General features: G+C 46.0%; 1 protein-coding gene across 1 annotated transcript in view; it reads right to left on the bottom strand.

Annotated features, from left to right (window-relative positions):
* Positions 1 to 1307: 1307 nt before the first annotated feature.
* uqcc1 (ubiquinol-cytochrome c reductase complex assembly factor 1) overlaps positions 1308 to 16831 on the bottom strand; it is a 17179-nt gene continuing 1655 nt past the window's right edge. The window contains exons 2-9 of the mRNA XM_085275330.1: positions 16004 to 16108; positions 15170 to 15277; positions 13623 to 13695; positions 12342 to 12399; positions 11699 to 11807; positions 3300 to 3377; positions 2933 to 3046; positions 1308 to 2075 (exon numbers count right to left, since the gene is read on the bottom strand). Of these exons, the coding sequence (XP_085131456.1) occupies positions 1941 to 2075; positions 2933 to 3046; positions 3300 to 3377; positions 11699 to 11807; positions 12342 to 12399; positions 13623 to 13695; positions 15170 to 15277; positions 16004 to 16108 (780 nt within the window). The 3' untranslated portion in view covers positions 1308 to 1940. The remainder of the gene's footprint in view (positions 2076 to 2932; positions 3047 to 3299; positions 3378 to 11698; positions 11808 to 12341; positions 12400 to 13622; positions 13696 to 15169; positions 15278 to 16003; positions 16109 to 16831) is intronic.

The raw sequence follows: 16831 nt of genomic DNA on the forward strand, positions 1-16831 counted from the left end.
TGTTTTGTTGCTCTCGTGGGCATCTCCTCTTAATTTTTAATGATCATCTCTGTCCTCACAGTATAATTCAATTCAATTTTATTTATATAGCGCAAAATCACAACAACAGTCATCTCAAGGCGCTTTATATTGTGCATTAGATCCTACCATAATACATACAGAGAAAATCCCAACAATCATATGACCCCCTATGGGCAGCACTTTGGCGACAGTGGGAAGGAAAAACTCCCTTTGAACAGGAAGAAACCTCCAGCAGAACCAGACTCAGGGAGGGGCGGGGCCATCTGCTGTGATTGGTTGGGAGAGAGAAGGAAGACAGGATAAAGACATGCTGTGGAAGAGAGCCAAGGCACAACCATCCCCAACTACAGGCATCACTGGGTACAGCCCGTCAGTAGGTATGTGGAAGTTGGCCAATGACAGGTTGTGTTTTGGGTGAAGGCATCCTTACAGGAGCCAAACATATTGAAACCTTGACCAGAACAAGACACCACTCATCCAGCATCCCACAGTCCAACTCAGCAGCGCACACAATCCTTTTACTCTGATGGATTTGGTATTTCCTGTGCGGAGCTGAGCTCTGACGGTGAAGGTCAATCTTCTGTTTTTTTCTCTCTTCCTTATAAACACGTTCAAGTTTCAAAAGACAGACATCAGGAAAGAAAGAACACAAAGTATGAAGGGCACTCTCACTCTGTACAAGCACAGACACCTTAGATTAGCTCATGATGTTATGCAGACCTGAACATGCGCAGGAGGACAATCTGACATCATCATTGAGCTCGAGCCTCGACCAGAGGGCGCTTATTGGTCCGTCACAGCTGAGTGACGTCTGTGTGAAGGAAGGAGACAAAACTTTTTAACATTTTTACTGGATTATTTCTGACCTCCAACCATTTAATTATGAGTATTGATTATGATTATTAATCTCTGGCTCTCTTCCACAGCACATGTCGTGCCAGATGGCCCCGCCCCTCCCCAAACCTGGTTCTGCTGGATCTTTCTTCCTGTTAAGTTTTTCCTTCCCACTGTTGCCAAAAATCTTGGTCATAGGGGGTCATTTTATTGAGGCAGCTGTTATTGTAATCCATATAAATGATGCCATACAAATAAAAGAAAATTCAAGTTTTTTTATATTTATAAGGTCAAAGATCTTTTTTCACCCTCCTTTAATTAAAATTCTTCTTCCTCTGCTGCAGCCATTTGTTGCCACGTTCACCTGGTATTAGCAGTAGATAAATAAACCACAAGTCAAGTTTGCATTTAACCTGAGAAAACTGAGCACAGAAAAGGAGTCAGGAGCAGACGCCGTTCAGAGAAAACTTTATTTATTCACTTTTTAAAAACAAGAATGACGTCGTGTCTTTGAGGGTTCAGCTTCCTGTTGCGGTGTGAGAGCATTATGGACACCTCACTGACAATCTACAAGGATCGTTTTAACCTGACAGAGCAAAACTTTATTTAAACACAGTGAAGGAGCAGTAACAGAAGTCTCAGACGACACCTCTGCAGGAGAAGAGCAAGCTCGAAGGTACAAAATACTTTATAAATACAGCGTGGCGGTACTTATAAACCTGAGAAAATATAAATATGTGTGTTTTCACAGACAGGAAGCAGCAGACACTCTCAAACCCAACAGGACAAAGATGGAGGACGACGGCTGTACGTGCGACGCGGCCCACAATCCTCATCCCTGACCGTCTAATCTACATATATACACCGACCCTCTAGAATCAGACCTCTGGTGGACACATCATTGGGAGAATAAGTGCTCTGAACACAAGAGGAAAAAAGAAGAAAAAAAAAAAGCTACAACAACAGACCTGATGTCAAATTAAAATCTCATAACAGAGGAGAGGAGGAGTTATGAGGAAAAGAAGGGGAGGAGAAAACATAACCCAGGAAAGGATGAAAGGAAACTGAAGTGCAACAAGTGTCTGTCACAGTCCGGCATCGTTGTACGTGGGTTTGACCACCTTCAGGATGCTCTGTGCGTTCTCCTCCACCAGGGGGCGCCACTTCACCTCTCCTGTGAGCAGCAGGTCGTCCCCGTCCAGCGCGTCGATGTACTGCATCTGCACACAGCAGCACGTCCACATTTACCCTCACAGCTGATGGATCAACATCGACTGTTTTCCTTTCTGCAAACGTTACAGCGTCATAAACTCTGTGAATAAATCTCACGGATTTCTAAGGAAACACATCAGGTACAATTTCCAGGTTCCATCAACATTTTGAACTACTCGCACGTCCATCAATCCTCTGCTGCTTCCCTGGAGTTGAGTCTTAGGGCTGCAGCCTAAGCAGAGAGGCCCAGACCTCCCTCACCCTTCCCCCCCTCCTCCAGTTCATCCGGGGAACACCGAGCTGTTCCCAGACCAGCTGAGAGAGTCTCATTTCTACCCCGGGAGCCTCCAGGTAGGACATCTTCACCCAGGAAGAGACATCCCGAGTCCTTCCTGAATGATGAGACTCCTCACCCGCTGTATAACGCTGAGCCTCACCACCTTTCCAAGAAAACTCAGTTTAACCGCTTATTACCGCGAACTCGTGTTTTGGGTCATTACCCAGAGCTCACGCCCATCGCTCAGGGTAATGACGTAGATGGACGGTAAATAATCAGCTTTGCTTCTTTAGCGCTGCTGAAGAACTATCCTAATAAGCCCCGAGCTCTCAGTGCAGACATGGAAAACCAACTAATTCTGTCGGACCGCGAGCAGCTCACTGTGGGAGAGCTCTCTGCATGGAGACGTGCACATAAACCAGTGTTAAACCCAATTTGCTCATCAGCAGAAGACTCTGGATTCCTGTGGTTAAGAAAACAGATGAGTCAAGCCCGGAGAACGTGGGCCCGAAGCATGTGCCGAGGTCTTATCAGGACATCACAATTCAAACGCAACAAAGTGCACGTGTTAGAAAGACTAAAGCTCACCTGTTTGCGGACGTACTCCACCATGAGCTCGAGCTGTCCGGGGTCTTCACACTGACGGTTGAACAGGTTTCTCCACAGAGCCGCCGCCAGCACACAGTCATCGGACAGGATTCCCTGCAGGTACCAACACACGTGTTCACATGCATGAAGTTTCTTCTAACCTGATATCTGCAGTTGTTGTTTGCTGACATGTCCCAGCTGTGTGATCCAATCAGGATCCAGACTTTGGACCGGAGTTAAAATTGAGTGAGTCTGCAGTGCATCTAAGATGAACTCTCAAAGGTCATTCGAAACAGATTTCCAGTCGCCTTTGAGCAGAGTTTGAATGTCGGCCGTAAAACAGCAAGTTTAAAATTCTTTGTCTTACCTCGTCGTATCCAAATATCGCTGCATAGAAGGTTTCGGTCATCGCTTTCATCGCTTCCTTTCTGTGGATGGCATCAATCTGCATCATTAAACAGAGGAAGACAAATCAGAGTGAAGCACAGCAGAGATCGAGAATACAAGATTTGTACATTCGTGCCAGGCAGAAACGTCTGGGCTGGAAAAGTGAAGCCAAGGCTGAAGTGCAGAAACCTGCAGTTCCTCTAACGTCCAGCAGAGGCTCCAGCAGGGAGTCAGTGCCATAGACTCCCATGTTAAAACTTTATAGCAGAAATAAACATGTTTAGAGTCTGACACACAAACTGTTTGGTCTCTGTGGAGAATTCTTCCTTCATAGCTGCAGAGGGGGTTAAATTGCAATAAAGCTTAAAAGTTTGAATATTAGGGGGCGTGGCCTCTTTTTGACTGACAGGTGGATGGCGACACAGGCGGCTGTAGCTGCTAGCTGTCTGCTCTGTTTGTGCTGTCAGAGCCTTTTGGTGCATTTTTAATGACATTTTCTGACCAATAATATGGCTGCTGTCAGGTTAACTCTATGGGGACGCTGAATGTCCAGTCCCAGGTTTGTCCAAACACTTCCAATAATTTTGGAGATGTCAATATTGAAATAAAATAAAAAAAAGTTAAATAAAGTACAGGTTCATCATTTGATTGATCAAAGAAGTTTTGATTACCAAGTAAAAACTGCAAAACATTCTGATTCCCAATTCTTTTTCTATTCATATACACATGATACTTTTCACCATTTTTAATAGAAAAATAAATAAATAAATTTTAAAAATCCACACATTGACCAGTAAAATCAAAAAACGCTCCCTGTGCTGTTCATTTGTTCTACTGGACGACTGAAGCTCTCGGGCCGCAGGTGAATCACACGGATCATACTGTAGGGTCTGTGCGAAGGTTTGCACCAACACTGTCGTGCACACAGCAAAAATGGAAGGTTTTCTGACATTTACAGTGGGGCAAAAAAGTATTTAGTCAGCCACCGATTGTGCAAGTTCCCCCACCTAAAATGATGACAGAGGTCAGTAATTTGCACCAGAGGTACACTTCAACTGTGAGAGACAGAATGTGAAAAAAAAAAATCCATGAATCCACATGGTAGGATTTGTAAAGAATTTATTGGTAAATCAGGGTGGAAAATAAGTATTTGGTCACCTCAAACAAGGAAAATCTCTGGCTCTCACAGACCTGTAACGTCTTCTGTAAGAAGCTTTTCTGTCCCCCACTCGTTACCTGTATGAATGGCACCTGTTTGAACTCATCATCTGTATAAAAGACACCTGTCCACAGCCTCAAACAGTCAGACTCCAAACTCCGCCATGGCCAAGACCAAAGAGCTTTCGAAGGACACCAGGAAAAGTATTGTAGACCTGCACCAGACTGGGAAGAGTGAATCTACAATAGGCAAGCAGCTTGGTGTGAAAAAATCAACTGTGGGAGCAATCATCAGAAAATGGAAGACATACAAGACCACTGATAATCTCCCTCCATCTGGGGCTCCACGCAAGATCTCATCCCGTGGGGTCAAAATGATCATGAGAACGGTGAGCAAAGATCCCAGAACCACACGGGGGGACCTGGTGAATGACCTGCAGAGAGCTGGGACCAAAGTAACAAAGGTCACCATCAGTAACACACTACAACGGCAGGGAATCAAATCCCGCAGTGCCAGACGTGTTCCGCTGCTGAAGCCAGTGCATGTCCAGGCCCGTCTGAAGTTTGCCAGAGAGCACATGGATGATACAGCAGAGGATTGGGAGAATGTCATGTGGTCAGATGAAACCAAAGTAGAACTTTTTGGTATAAACTCAACTCGTCGTGTTTGGAGGAAGAAGAATACTGAGTTGCATCCCAAGAACACCATACCTACTGTGAAGCATGGGGGTGGAAACATCATGCTATGGGGCTGTTTTTCTGCCAAGGGGACAGGACGACTGATCCGTGTTAAGGACAGAATGAATGGGGCCATGTATCGTGAGATTTTGAGCCAAAACCTCCTTCCATCAGTGAGAACTTTGAAGATGAAACGAGGCTGGGTCTTCCAACATGACAATGATCCAAAACACACCGCCCGGGCAACAAAGGAGTGGCTCCGTAAGAAGCATTTGAAAGTCCTGGAGTGGCCTAGCCAGTCTCCAGACCTCAACCCCATAGAAAATCTGTGGCGGGAGTTGAAAGTCCGTGTTGCTCGGCGACAGCCCCAAAACATCACTGCTCTCGAGAAGATCTGCATGGAGGAATGGGCCAAAATACCAGCTACTGTGTGTGCAAACCTGGTAAAGACCTATAGTAAACGTTTGACCTCTGTTATTGCCAACAAAGGTTATGTTACAAAGTATTGAGTTGTATTTTTGTTATTGACCAAATACTTATTTTCCACCCTGATTTACCAATAAATTCTTTACAAATCCTACCATGTGGATTCATGGATTTTTTTTTCACATTCTGTCTCTCACAGTTGAAGTGTACCTCTGGTGCAAATTACTGACCTCTGTCATCATTTTAGGTGGGGGAACTTGCACAATCGGTGGCTGACTAAATACTTTTTTGCCCCACTGTAAATGTGAGAAAACCTTCCTGCTGCCGCACAGCCGGGTTTGTCGCCACTGAATCCAAAGGTGAACATTTCCCAATGCTGCACAGGCTGGAGTGTAGAGAGTGCGGGCACTGAGGAGGCGCAGCAGTGATTATGAACGTGGAGAAAATGAGCGATGTTTTTCCTGCGCTCTGCCTCAGCCACTATGAAACCTTAGAGCAGCTCCAATCACTGCTGCTGGCTGTGTAAATATAAGCTGCTCATGTAGAGCTTGATTAGGAAATTTGCGTTTTAGGGAATCAAGAAAAAAAAAAGAAGAAAAAAAGATGATTATCCAAGGAAAAAAAAGACTTCACGATGTTCACGGCTGCATGTTTATCTAACTCGCTTCTTGCTTTCGTCTGTTCCTTTAAAGATATTCAATTTATTCATATTTATGACTCTACAGTCCGATAAACACTCTTGATCTGATACACGTACAGCTTTGGCCATCAAACAGTGCTGCAGCCGCATCGCTAGTGAACGGTGCTAACGTCATGCAGCTGTACTGGCTGTGAGGCTGGGAAACCTGCAGTCAGTCAACAGCAGGAGCTCAAACGCAACGTCCGGACTAAAAGAACGTTCGGGAATCTCATCAGATGGATTATTCAGCAAGCATCAAACAAATAATAAGACTTAATAAGAATGAAAATAAGTCAAATTTTTCTGCTAACTAATGCTTCAGATGGAAAAATGTATTTTTCTGTTGCATAAATGTGCAAACGAAGCTTTTGGACTGTTCGGATATCACTGAGGGTAACATCACAGTCAGCTGTGCACAGTGAGGCTTCCTCAGTATCTCTGACTGCTGTACTGAGGTTACTGCTGTTATCTGCTGTTTGTAACAGGCTCAGGTCGTGATAATGATTGAAATGTGACATCATGAACGGACGGTTCACTAAAAACTTTAACTTGCTAAATAAAAATGGTAAATGGCCTGTATTTATATAGCGCTTTACTCGTCCCTAAGGACCCCAAAGCGCTTTACACATCCAGCCATCCACCCATTTACACACACATTCACACACTGGTGATGGCAGCTACATCGTAGCCACAGCCACCCTGGCTGCCAGACACTGGCGCCACCGGGCCCTCTGACCACCACCAGTAGGCAACGGGTGAAGTGTCTCGCCCAAGGACACAACGACCGAGACTGTCGGGGCTCGAATTGGCAACCTTCCGATTACAAGACGAACTCCCAACTCTTGAGCCACGATCGCCCCACAAAACAGAGGAAACGTCCCCGAGCGCTTCCACAGATCTGCTGGCGAGCACTGAAACAAATCTTTGATTATCAAAACATCAGCAGATCGTTTTTCTGCCAGTAAACGTCTCGTTTCACCTTTCAGTCTGACTACAGGAGAGAAACCAGCTGAAAACAGCTGCTCTGCGTGTACAGCTGGGACATAAAGAAGCTGCAAACTTCCATGACTTAAGTTAATGACTTCAGCGTAAGGTTAAAGGTCACAAAACAAGTGAGCTCTGAACAAGAGAAATGTGAGGTCAGACTCGACCTCTGAACATCTTTACTATTGAACTTTAAAAGAAACCGGACTTTGTTGTAACTCTGTGCTGACACGCTTGACATACAGAACACGCAGGTTTACGTACACATGCTGACAAAAGGTCACGTATGCAGCTGTGAAAACACCTGCTGCGTACGAGACCGATGCATGCGTGCCCACGCTGCAGGAGTGACCTCACAAGCCAGACTGTAATTTCTCATCTCTGACCTCTTTCTGTCACACGAAGCAAAAGGAGCAAAACTAAAGAGCTCCTTAATATGAAGAGCGCTGAAAGCTGCTGCTTGGCTGCCGCTGAGCTCGCTTTACAGCCAAATCCAAGAGGCTGTGATGGGGTGTGGATTCACACCTTCACTACGAGTCAACTAAATCTCCAAAGACCAGTCCCTCCTGCTCCCACCTGAACGGCAACCCTCTGATTTTATGAGTGTTTACACCACACGCTTTCTGCTCCAACAAAGAAAGCTGCATCAGGCAGAAAATGTTTTCCTGCACTGGATGAAGCTCTGGCCCTTCTGCAGTTCTGTTTCTATTTGAAGGCACGAACCCAAAAGACTGTGACGCTCTCGCCTCTCCAGCGTTTTATCAGCTCTGTTCCTGTGCTGCACGTCTTTCAGCTCAGTGTTTAAAATACTGGCAGCAGCCTCCTGGTAGATACAGTAAAGATCTCAATCTCAAAATCCCACACCGCCTTGTACTCAAGTTATCGCATTCACAACCTTTTTCGTCAGGGCGTTAGCCATCAGCTAAAACTCTGTAACTGCAGCCCACGAGCTGACGGGGTCTTGGACTCCAAATATTTCACTGCCTCGGTGAAGAATCGGGACCAGCTGAGGGTTCAGTGTGGACATGGATCAGGTGTGGAAACCTGGAGCTGTGCATGGATCGTCTCGGACGTTCTATTGGACGAAGTTTGGTCGGCTTTTGACGTCGCATTCCTCCCACAGTGTCTCTGCTACTGAGAATCCTCAGCATGAACTTTGACTGAGAACAGCGTCGATCATCTAATTCAGCCAAAAACTCATAAATCCTCTTTTTCAGGTCTGACGTAGCGTTTGTGCGTATTGTGGTACGATGACGTTTTATGAAGGATGCTGAGACTGTGGACCGTTTTAACTCTCAGCAGCACCAAACTGTTTGATTTTGGAGAATTTTAAAGCACCTAAAAATATCAGGCTTAACAGTAAGTGGAGGGGTACAAACGTGCAATTCATAAACGAGGCTCAGAGGCAGGCGTGTCTCACTTTGGGACTACGACGTGAGGAAAGAACCGAGGATGCTCTGAGGAGTGAGAGCAGACTGCTCGAGCTGTGCTTTTACGCGTTTTGACCCTGTTTAATATCCTGCCGCCCTACATTTACATTCTTTGTCACAACTCTTTAATTCTTAAACGCAAACACCCGTAATTAAAGTGGGTTTTTCCCCTCTGTTAGCTTTGAGACTCGAATCCAGAATAATCTGCATTATAGAAGGACAAAGTGTTTCTGAAAGCTTCGTGTGCTCAGAGCCCAGATTTATGTCAATGAGCGACACTTCCTGGAGCTGCTCCACTGACAGAAAATAGAGGAACGACTCTGTGGACAAGGCGGCCGCAGCCAGGCTCGCTCTCCGGGGATTTGTTGGCACAATTACGCTGATGTAAAACTTTAAAATCAACAAAACCTGCATCCTTTGTAGCATGCAATGGCACGGATAAAACTGAACGCACTGTTGCATCAGCTCGAAGGGGAAATGTGGCTGAAATAATGAATATTTATGTAACAGAATGACATTTAGCTTGGAGACGTGTTTGTGTAGATTTGTGGCGATTTAATGTCACAGAAGCACTTCTGAGGAACCTGAGCTGCTGTGGAAAATACTGCTGCTGTCAAGTCTGTATTAATGCAGTAAAATAATCAGTCATCAGCGTGTGCTCGTTCTCAGCTCTTCAGTTCCAAACGTCTGCCCTGCTGAAGTTTTCATGTTTCATTCTGGAGCTAAAGCGATTAAGTTAATTACATTTAATAAAGAAAAACAATCAGAAAGCCAGTTCTCAAACTTTGCCCAGCGCCAGTTTCTAAATGATGAACATTTCCAGCTTTTGCTTTCTAAAACAGTAACTTAATACCTACGACTTTTGGACAGTTCGCTCCTGCGGCTCCCTGACCCGTGGCAGGAGGTGTAGGGGTCTGGTGCTGTGTGGATTGGGCCACGGTAAGGGGCGGACACCCCTGCGGGCCAATCCCTGGTTGCCAAAAGTGGCTCTTGGAACAGCACCCCTCTGGTGGGGAACAGCCTGAGAGTTCCCAGCTAGGGTTCAGACTCGGGCTTGCCTCAACAGTGTAGCATCTCGAACCCAGGGCTGGCCTCTGTTCCACTGTGGAGCTGGCCTCAGTGAAAGGTGGTGAGCAGGGGTGGGTCTACTTTTATCCCCCGAACTTGGCACCTGAACAGAAGGTTGCTTACCTGCGTCTGCAGGTTGAAATAAGTTGAGACTATGTGCCCAAAGACAGCTCAGAGTACCTTTAATACCTGGATGGGTGGAGTGCTCGAGGGTGCAGTGAAAGCTGGAGTGGCGTGACAGAAGGAAGGACTAACAGACCTGCAGTCGTTTGTCCATGATGAACACTTTAGCTTCACGCTGCTCCTTTAACTGGGAAGATGATCTATGAATGGTCCAGATGCACCGATGCAGTATTTGGATCACACATCCAGCAGCAGCAGCAGCAGCAGCAACTGCAGCAGCAGCAGCAGCTTGTCAGTGTGTTTGCTCCATTCAGTCCATATTTAATAGATTTATTTATATGAGGTTATTTGACAAAGTCAGCTAATCAGTGCTACACAGTCGAGCCTCGTCCTCCCCGTGAGGACAACAGTTACTGCAGTTTACAGGATCTGCAGATAAATGCAGCTGGGATAAGCTGGACTGAGCATTCTCAGTGAGCTGGGGTTGTATCGGTGGTCCGGGGCATTTCCAGGAAAGCAAAGGAAACAAAAGAAATGCTGACTTTGAATCTTTGTGGTTTACTTTGTGGGCGGAAAACTTCCAAGTTTGCAAATCCCAAAATTACAGAAACCTTTTAATTTACCTCAGAGCGTGCGGTAGATCTGTGTGTGCTCTGATCATGTGACTTTTCTTTCAGAAAACAGGGTTTCCTGCATTTCTTTGCAGCTTTCAACAGAAAAAAGTCAAAAATATTTTAATTTAGTTTGCGTAAATAATCCCAATTATTCAAAGTTCACATTTTGAGCAGGAGACGACTGTTGTGCGTTTGTCTATTCTGTTACTTTGTTTTCTCATCTTTTCACTTTCATGCTTAAGTTGAAAACAGTCTGTAATCACCACATTTCCATGAACAGTTGGTTACTGACATTATGAAGCAGATGCAGCAGCTCAGTGGAGCTGACTCAGATCAGGGTTAGACTGCACAGCAACATGAGTCCTGTTCGTGGCGAAGGCAGTTCGTACGTGCTGATCGACATTCACAGCTGTGAAACACTGACCGTGTGCTGCAGGAGACTGAACCACTGCCAAAGCATTCCTGCTGGAACCTGAAGATCCAGATTCTGTTCCAGCAGGAGAGCTGGCCGATTCTGACAGCAGCGCAACCTCTGCTGCGGCCGTAACCACAAACCTATCAGCCAATCAGCCGAGTTGATGCAAAAGCTTCAACACGGGATTTTTGTCGCTGAGGGAGAATTAGAGTGAAAGCTTCTGTTACACACTAAAACTCTGGCAGGAATTAAACAGCTGGGAAAATATCTGAATTTGCAAACTCAGCTTCAGTAAATAACCTGAATGAATGAGTAACAGAAAACCTTTGTTACATGATCATTTTAGTTTTAAACCAAGAATAAATCAGGATTTCAGGCATCAAACATACAAAGTTCCAACAGGCTGAGATCTTTCTCCCAGCAGTGACGCTGAAAAGTGGAAATACAGTCGCATGATATTTACAGCCTGTGTATTATGCACGCTGTGCACCAGCCTGTGTGTGTGTGTGTGTGTGTGTGTGTGTGTGTGTGTGTGTGTGTGTGTGTGTGCACTTCACGATATGACAGAGGGTCTGGTTGCAGCTGTTGCTGTGGTTACCGTGGCTGCTTTGTTGGTATTGCTTCTGTTGCTTTCGTTTAGTTGCAGAAGTTATGCAGACGTTGCTGCACACGTAGAGGTCGGTTGTCTCTACATGTGTTGGTGTCTTTGTGGAGACTTTAATACTCTCAGCTGAGACTGTTTCACCTGCTTTCATGCCTCTGAATTTAATTTTTTTTCCCTTCAAGATCAGAAACATAACGTACCCCCATGATTTTGCTCCTCTGCTCCACATCCTCCCACATGGAGTGCACGATGTAACGGCACATGTACTTCCCCTCTCTGCCCTCCTGACGCATCCGCACCAAACACATCCTGAGAGCACAAGAACACAACAAGGAGACTGAAACGAGCGCACAGCCTTAAATCGCTGTGACGAGTGAAGCCGTGTGCTCATCGTATGAAGAGCGTCACTGTCCCAGCCACAGCAGGAGCAACAGCGACATCATTACATCATTAAAAACTATCAGACGCTTCCATTTAGACCACATAAACACATCAATAATAATAATAATACAATTATATATTATATGCATTCTCTCACTGTGAACTGGATTCTTTGCATGCTACAGAGGACGTTTAATGTTACACAACATGTGAAGGAAGATAACTGTCAAAGCAAAAATACATCACATGACACACGACTGGGCTAATAAATGCACGGAAGAGCAGCAACCGCACAGACAGCGCGGTCGACACGGACCACGGCTCCCTTTGCTGCTTACGCCAATCAGCACACAGATTCCTCAGAGCAGCAAACAAACCATCTGATTGGCTGATTGGATAAATCCAGCTGTACAGGTGTACCTAATAAACTGGTAGCTGAGAGGATGCGTTTGTGCGACTCACCATACGTGCAGCTGTGCAACCAGGAACCAGGAGTTGAGAGTGTCAGGGAGGGTGCACTCTGAAACACACACATTAGGATTCATTAGGATTCTCTGCACGCCGCACCTGCGTCAGACTCTGCAACTACATCAGCATACAGTAGGGCTGTTTGACGTCACCACGTATATCGGACGACGATATGAAAACGTCTATCGTTTCATTTTACACACCATCATTGTTTCGAGGTGTCGCAAAAACTGTTTGCGGGAACATTGTTCATGGTTTTGATGGTCACTGTAGCAGCTGTATTCATTGGTTAATGTTCTCTCTCTTATATAAACACACTGCGGACAGACAAGTGACTGTTTTTACACGTTGTCGTTAGCAACAACAAAAGTAAACCCAGCATGTGGCTCTGCCGTCCGCTTGTTTATTTCCCACATAAATCTTTCACAATAAAGCTGAAGATCTTTTTGAGATTTTCCAAAATAAATGACGACAAACAGAAGGACCAATCAAAACGAGGGGCTGACACTGTAGCGTGGACATGGTTTGGTTATGAGAAGTCTCACACCAACACCTCAGACTCAAACACGACAAACCTCTGCTGCCACCGACGCACGAGTCACGTGACAGAGTGTGGAGAGAGTTTACTGATGAGGAGCAACGAAGAGCCGCCAGGTGCTCCAAATAAACCTCAGACTCAAACGTTAGCACGGGCTTTTCCCCGCAGCACGTCGTGGGATAAATACTCACAAAGAAAAATGGCGGCCGTTACAACTTATGTCTACAAATGTATCGTTTCACGCATCGCGATTCACAGAATTTACAGAAAATGTAACATTTTTGTGATAAATATGGCTGTCGGGACGACAAATGAGATTTTGGTCATAAGATGTGCTTTTCTTTTTAAAACACTCATATCTGAGAGTTTAAGGGGAATAAGCGGCAGAGCTGAAGGTTTGAACGTCTCCAAAACACAAAGCGACACATTTACCGTCCACGCCTGAGCGGGAAGGTGACGATACCACAGAACGGAGGACAAATCCACAGCTCAGAGTTGAATCCTTCACAGCTGGGAGTCATATCAGCGTTCGTTTTAAGCTTCTCATTACGTGAGATTTATATCTGAGCTCTTCGGTTTGTTCTGCGTTTGTGTTTTTATGTTACTGAGAAAAGTTGTTCTTCAGGTTTTTTTGGGATAAATATCAGCAAACACAAGCCCGTCACCAATAAGCATGTCCGAGGCAAAGTGGGAACAACATGAACGGCGGCCCAGGGAGCCGAGCGTGGTAAACTCACTGTCGAAGAACTCGTCGTAGTTGATTCTCTCCACGCAGCACGTGTACATCCGCAGAGCAGCAATCTTGATTTTCTGTGGAAACAAAAACATCACGTCTGACGTCGTCACTCTGCAACCACAACATCGCACTCACAGCTACAGCTGACAGCTACGAGTTGCTCTCACCAAACATGAAAGGGGAGTCATGAGGCGAAGTATTTCAATCAGCTGATTCTCGTGATGTCACTGACATTCAGAAATGGAGGAGGGGCTTAGTGATGGCGTTTGAGGGCAGCTGAACATGGTGTAAGTGAAGGAAAACACCAACTTCAGAGCTCTGCTGCGTTGTGGCAAACATCACTCATAGGAAAGGCCTCGGCAGGCGACCCTCCTGCGATGGCGCAGAGACAACACGCTGGCTTCCTGTTGAAGCTGTCAGGGGGCCACGCTGCCCGAGTAACAGCCAATCAGCCTTTACACCCCAGCGGCCACAGTGCAGACACTCATTCCAGCCTTTCTTTACTCCTCCGCGTCCTGCTGGCTGTTGGGGCGAAGCGACTGGACTGTGTGGGAGTAATTACACTTCCTGCCTAGTGTAAATGCACCACTACACTTCCATTACCAACATTTGTCAATGGAAACCGGGGGGGGGGGGGGGGGGGGGGGGGGGTACAAAATGACATCAAACAGGCAAACTTATCCAAATGAGTTTGCCTGGTTCAGCAACTTTCAGCTGGAAGGGCGACTCGCCCGATGAGCTTCATTTAACAACAGCGAGCATTTCTGTGGGATTGTTCTGGGATTTAAGGCTGATCTGTGCGTCTCTGACGGCGGTTTTATCTGTAGAGTAAACACGCGCAGGAGCAGGACACGAGTTCGGAGGTGTGCCAGCGAGCCAAACGCTGCCGGTCCGGCGGGCGGCCCAGCTCTCTGCTCGCCTGACATTCCTCGGCACGCACGCAACCTTCCCGCCTTTAGCCAAAACCTCCCACATCACTGAAGCCTGCCACAGCTCCAACTGTTTATTCCTTTAGTGACCTGCGCATTCCTGGAAAACATACCGACTACAAGAGTGTGATGCCATGAATGAAAGCTACACACACGTGCACACACACACCTCTGGTGAATATCACTCCCACTGCAGTGACGTTATTTGTATTTTTGGCCTTCTGCATCTTCCATAACAAATGTTTTATTACTCTGTTGTGTCCAAGTGCAGTTTGGTTTTATTCAACCACAGAGAGCAGGAGGGGAAACGCTGCCCTGACAGTACAGGTAGAAACGTCTGACCCGACACACCGGTTAGTTTTTGTTACCTGTCGACCAATCAGGGTGGCACACATTCATCAGAAGGTGCGTTTAAAGGACGTAAGCGTGTTGCTTTTGAATGAAAGGTTGTTTGAGTGCAGAACGGACACGTCAGCAGGTAACAGGCGGCCTGGGAGGCACATTAAACACATTTAACATGACACTAAGTGCTCGTGTTGATTTCACACATCAAATGAAGCCAAATCACCATCACCTGCTCGTTTTCAGCCCACGTCTCACCCGTCTCTTCTGCACTCACCCATTTATTGTATTTGAGCGGTCCCGTGAAGCCCATCGCCTCGATGAGCTTTGTGAAGGCGCCGACCTCCTCGTCCGTGTGCTGATGCGTCTCCTTCACGTTACGGAGCTGAAGGACAAAAAGAAAAAGCGGAGCGGTGAAAAAAACGACAGCGAAAACAGAAACTGCTCCTTCAGCAGGTGGGATGTCAAACGTGTGCTGCGTGACCCTGGTTTAATCAGCACGTGACGACGCACCTGTGCGGCGCGACCTTTACCGCTCACTAAATTAATACGCTGACCTACTCCGAGCTGCACGCCGTCTTCGTGCTTTGACAGTTTTATTACAGCCACCACGACCCCGCTAACCTTCATCAGGACGCGCAGATGTGCCGAAGTTTTCTCCCAGTTTTCAAGCTTCATTAAAAACAACAAAACCAGTTGAAGCCTCGAACACACGGAGCAGGCAGGAAGTGCTTTAAAGGCACGAATACGACACGACTGAACTCAGAATTCATTAAATTCATCCTGAAATCCAAGCAGGTGTGAAAAACTACAGGCTGAATAATCAACCCTTTAAAAGAGGAATTACAGTTTATTTGTTTTCATTTAAGCAGAAAATGAGGAGGTCCCGAGTGCAGAACAACTGGCTTCACAAAATGCCTCCGAGATGACGGAGATGGAATCGACCGAGTGAAAAGAAAAGTGTTATTTATCAGCAAAGAGTATATATGTTTGGCATATCGGTGGCCCCCCCCACTGGGACAAAAGAGCTGCTGCACAGCTGTTTTGAAGCAGTCCATCTGTGGGTTAAACAATGAGGGTTATTTGTTCATGTGCTTGCGTGAGATGTTACCTGTGTGGCGACATGCAGCGTCCGGCACGGCGTTACTAATGGAGAGGAGACGCCCGCCTGCTGACAGGCGGCCAGCGCTCTGAAACAGGCTTCCTGATCCAACCCCTGCAAGGAGAGAGAAGTTAAGTCAGGCTGAACACAAACGATCGACTGTTTTATTTGTTGACTTGTTTTTAAAGACGGATCAAACACCTGCTCGTCTCCCACTAACAGCAGTGATCTTCAAGTCACAGCTCAGTGTTGTTCTCAGGTTTAGCCAGCTTTCGTGACACTTTAGCATTTTTTGTTTGAACTGCACGAAACATCCTTCATTAACCCTCTGACTGCTGGACAGGCTTTCTCTGAGTCAACATTTATAAACTGTTAAGTCTCTGCACCACCCAACGTCACTGAGTAGAAAGACCTGCAACAATAATCTGATTAACTGATCTGATTAAGTTCATTCAGATTTGTAAAAACATGATGTAAATTTAAAACCTTTCAAAATGGACTAAAGCTCAAAGAGAATGAAGAGACCGCTGCTATGAGCTGATGGCCTAAACTCCCATATACTGTCTCAAAGAGACACTGAGGGAACAACAACAAATATTAAACCTCAACATCTGCATCAGCACAACTGCTGGCAAAGCTTTAGTTCAATTCTCAAAAAACATTTAGTACCTAAAGAACCTTTAGGTCATTATCTGGTTGTTGCTTTAAATGGTGGTTATTGAAACAGCTGCTGCACTGCACATGTGCAAAGAGCACAGCTTAAAGCCTCTGTCACAGACTGAATCAGCCAGGCCTGTGGCAGAAGACAAACACCTCGAGATTTCAAAGCGGTGCCAA

This window comes from Mchenga conophoros, linkage group LG5 (genome assembly GCF_057382185.1).
Source record: "Mchenga conophoros isolate Kocher_MC1m ecotype Shallow Benthic linkage group LG5, M_conophoros_male_GT1.1, whole genome shotgun sequence".
NCBI classification, from domain to species: domain Eukaryota; kingdom Metazoa; phylum Chordata; class Actinopteri; order Cichliformes; family Cichlidae; genus Mchenga; species Mchenga conophoros.